Here is a 4,420-nt window from a genome sequence, read left to right as displayed (position 1 = left end):
AAATAATAATAATAATAATAATGTAGTGGCAGTAATAATAATAAATATTTTACATATAATAAAAATATTAATAAGAAAGTATTGAATTAACTTGTTATGGTAAGCAGATTTACGAAATATGGATTATTTATCAAAACAGCAAACATTCAAGATGAATAAAAGCTTCACTTTAGTATTGTGCCATTACTAAGCTATGGACGAAAAAGTGGTCACATACCAACTCTGACAAGCTCAGAGGAGGCCAGCATGGCGGGCCCTACAAACTCAAGGACCAAAAGTAACCATATAGGATGGTCTGAACATAAATATTCCTAACTAAAAGTTTGTCATGGCAAGTACTCATGTCATAGGCCTGTAGCTTCCTTAACAAAAGTTAATCTTTTCCTTAAGTGAGCCTGTCAATTGTCTTTTTTGCACCTAAAATAACATACCCATGGAATGTCAGAGTAATCCCTTTTCCAGACCCCTCCAGGAACAACCACCTGCACCAGAGCATGAAACCACAGAATCTTCCACTGTTACCTTGTTTTCCACATACCATCTCTATGTGTCATAAAAGTTTATTATTAACTATCCTGTACCCCTCAATGTAAACAAAGTACGTGTCTCCATTTTTTTTCCAGTCCGAGAGATTTATCCACTTTTCCTTCTCTCACCCTCTTGATTTGGCACCAATGGATTTCATATAACCCTCCTTACATCTCCTCCTTCGATTCTAATGTATAAATTAAGCTGCAAAACTGCCATTCTCCAGAGCATTTTCTCAATCTGTTAAGCTCTTACTTCTTAGCATTTGTCAGTTGGGCTCAAGTAAACTCAAAAGAATTTTCTACAGTTTTGAACACTTCTTACACTGACAATGCCTTTATTTTTATTTTTTTTAACTAGTAATAGGTTTATTTTTTAATAAATTAATACATATATTTTAATTTTTCTGTTTTAATTTTTTATTAAATTTATATTGGTGACATTAATAAAATTATATAGGTTTTAATGTACAATTCTGTAATAATTCATCTGTATATTGCATTGTGTGTTCACAACACAATATACAATTCTAATCTCCTTCCATCAACATATATTCGACCCCTGTTACCCTTTTCTACCTCCCTGCTTTCCCTCTGGTAACCACTTAACTGTTGTCTGTGTCTATGGGTTTTTGTTTGTTTTTCTTGTTCATTTGTTGCTTTCAGTTTTCTATCCCACATATTAATCACAAGAAAAGCTAAAATACTGTCATTTGCAACAACATAGATGAATCTTGAGATTATTGTGCTAAGCAAAAATAAATCAGACAGAAAAAGTTGAGAACCATATGATTTCACTCATATATGGGACAATACCTTTACACTTATAGTATGTGTAATTTTAAAATAACGTTCTCTTTAGTGAAAGAGACAGTTCTAGATCTTGATTGAAGCTTTTTAAAACAATGGGTGAATTTAAAAAATAAGTGTTATTTGTCCAGTAGGGACAGGAAGGATGAAAATACACTTCCTTATATTTTCACTTTTAATCATCACTTAGCTTTGATAAGTACTGGGGCTAAGGGCCCCTGCTGATTATTGATTGTGTTCCCAAGGGCTTTGACATACATTAAATCTTTTAATCCTCAAAGCACTCAAGTCTTCTGATTCCAGGTTCCATGCTTAAACCTTCAAATCATTTTGCAAATCAAATATAAGTTAGCAGAATGTGGTGGCTAAAAAATTAATAATAATACTTCTCCTTCTACCTTCTAAGTTCTTAAAGCTGGGCTAATAATCAAATTAACAGAGACAGATTAATAGGAGAAAATCAAATTTTTAATAAGTGCACACGGAGAATTCAGATAAGCATGAGAATTCCAAAGACCGTGAGGCAACGTTGGTTATATATGACATTTGGGCAAAGGAGGAGTGGGGAATTGTGACAGATTTTAGAGGTGAAATGGACAATTTGCAGGTAATTGAAAAAGAGCAGAACGTACATGGCAGGCAAACTCTTGCTAGGCTACCCAGAATCAATGGGACACAGAGGGTATGTAGTTAACAGGCTGCCTGCCTGAAGCCTTCTTATTTACCATACTTAATTCAAATTAGGCTAAAGTCAATATTCTAAAATTTCCTTCCTGAAGCAGATTTTTCTGTCTGAGTCTCTTCTGCAGGAAAGGGCAGTGGGTCAGTTTCCTTCTGAGTCTTCTTTCTTAATAAACAGGTTAAAATCAATATCCCCAAAAGGCAACTTTGGGGGGGCAAAATTTTGGTTCCCTTCACATCTTAGAAGAACATCTACCTTGAATTCAACCACAGGCCCCACACCTCAAACCTCCTGACTCATGGGAAAAGACTTATTCACCTTGGCTATTTCTACCTGGACTGAGAGAAGATTGGTAAATTGATTGTTTTAATGTAATTTAATCCAAAATCAACTATTTAACCACATCTTTTCAACATGTATTACCATAAAGCTAGGGAATAAAACAATTAGACAGAAGTCTCTGAGTCAGCCTACCAGCTTGTGAGAGAAAACACAGATCAGAGTGTGGTAATTGCTATAAAGCAAGAGCATATCAAAAGCACTGGGAGCACAGAAGATGCTGAAATTTAGTGAAGCCAGGAGAATAACGATGATAAAGATATGTATCTTTAGTTAAACCTTAAAGAATTGGTAAAACTTCAACAGATAGATAATGGAAGAAAGGTAATAATATGAAGAAAAGAAAATGATCTATTTATAAGAACCTAGGAGATGAAAGAGAGAAAAAACGCATAGAAAGGAAATTGGCATCCAGCTTTACAGACTTTTTTTTTAAACAAGAAATAAGCAGTTCTTAATTGAACTAGACTTAGAAACATTATTCTTACACAATTAGATTTGAAGAAGTGAATTAACCACTCATCAATTTCCGTTGTTTATTGTCACTTAGTATATACAGGCACCATTTCAGGTTTATATTTATTTACTTAGTTAATACTACAGTCCTATGAGGTAATTTCTATCAGTTCCCATTCCACAATTTAAAAAAAAAAAGAGACACAATAATGTTTGGTAAATTGTTCACACTCAATCAGCTGAAAAGTATAGTGCCTAGGATTCAACCTAGGTCAAGGCTGTACTGTAAACTAGGCCATTTCACTCCAATGCATGTCTCTCCTGAAGATGGGAATCAGAGAAATAACGGGAATGGCAGCTGGGATGGATTTGAGAAACATTTTGGACATCTTAGTTGAATGAACATGGAGATAAAATGAGAGTGCTGAGTCTAAATTAAATCATGCTGTTAGTAGTAGGAAGACTAGGAGAAGCATGTGTGGAGGCAATGCTGAGATTGTTTTGAGCATGCTGAACCTGACCTTGGCAGGATTGAATTTGCAGGGATATGCAAATTTGAGTCCAGAGGTTTCTTAGCCAAGACAGAGCTAGTGTGATAGGAATGAGGCACATGCCTCAGGCATAAAATTTAAGGGCGGTGGCAAGAAAAAAAAAAAACAAAAAAACTCAAGATCAATAATATTGTAATGTAATATGTTTTGAAATGTCAAAATTAATGCCCAAAATTATGAACCAAATATCAAAATTTTAAGTAAAGGAAGATTAGTATTTTTCCTTTAAGGCCTCAGCCTCCAATATGATCTCATACAGCGTTATTAACAGTTCCGCCTTTGTTCAAAATTTTGCTGTTTTTATCATAATTTATCAGATTAATTTTGATTTAAAATAAAAATACTGCCTCAAAATAGTATTGATAGTGATTACCCAGTTTTCTGGTGCATCCTAAGCATGTGCCTCACTTAGTCCTGGCCTAAACACGAGGAGATTTCACTTATCTATACTGTAGTTCCTTCATTTCTTTACTTAAATGAAATCGTTCCTTTTCATTTTTATTTCTTTCCTAAAAGGAATTCCTTCACTAAAAGGAAAAGAATTATCCCTTAAAATGAATTTGTGGTAACTATGATTTTCAAATTATCTTAAGCCCAGAATATCAGTTCTCATATTTTTTCCCTAGAGAAAGGAAGAGAATAAACGATTTCCACTTAATGGATGAGGAAATCAAAATGTATATTGACTCAGTGGTAATGCTAAAACTAAACTTCTTGGTGCTGCATGCAACACACTAGATCAGAAGCTTCTCTAGGAAAAAGTTGGAAGAAAATGAAAATATAAAGTGCACTTATGTGAACAAATCTTGGCTAAATAATTTGGATTGAAATTATAAGTTTTTGTAAAGAGCATGTGCTTTTGCATTAGACACAAATGGGCTTGAATTCCTCTTTGATCACTCACCAGTTGAGTGACCTCTGACAAGTTTCAATGTCTCAGTTTCCTCATCTGTAAAATGAGCCTTACACATCTGCTTTTCATTGTCTGGGTGAGGAGGGAAAAAGAGAATGTAGTTCTCAATCAGGATCTCAACCGATGACAAATGACACACACA

General features: G+C 34.3%; 1 protein-coding gene across 1 annotated transcript in view; it reads left to right on the top strand.

The window, feature by feature from the left end:
* The first annotated feature begins 1,929 nt into the window (after positions 1-1,929).
* The window catches only part of SCIN (scinderin), a 72,352-nt gene continuing 69,861 nt past the window's right edge, over positions 1,930-4,420 (top strand). The window contains exon 1 of the mRNA XM_023532519.1: positions 1,930-1,944. Coding sequence (XP_023388287.1) covers positions 1,930-1,944 — 15 coding nt within the window. The remainder of the gene's footprint in view (positions 1,945-4,420) is intronic.

Source organism: Pteropus vampyrus, unplaced genomic scaffold, assembly GCF_000151845.1.
Source record: "Pteropus vampyrus isolate Shadow unplaced genomic scaffold, Pvam_2.0 Scaffold4, whole genome shotgun sequence".
Lineage (NCBI taxonomy): Eukaryota > Metazoa > Chordata > Mammalia > Chiroptera > Pteropodidae > Pteropus > Pteropus vampyrus.
This window is presented reverse-complemented; position numbering and strand designations above follow the sequence as displayed.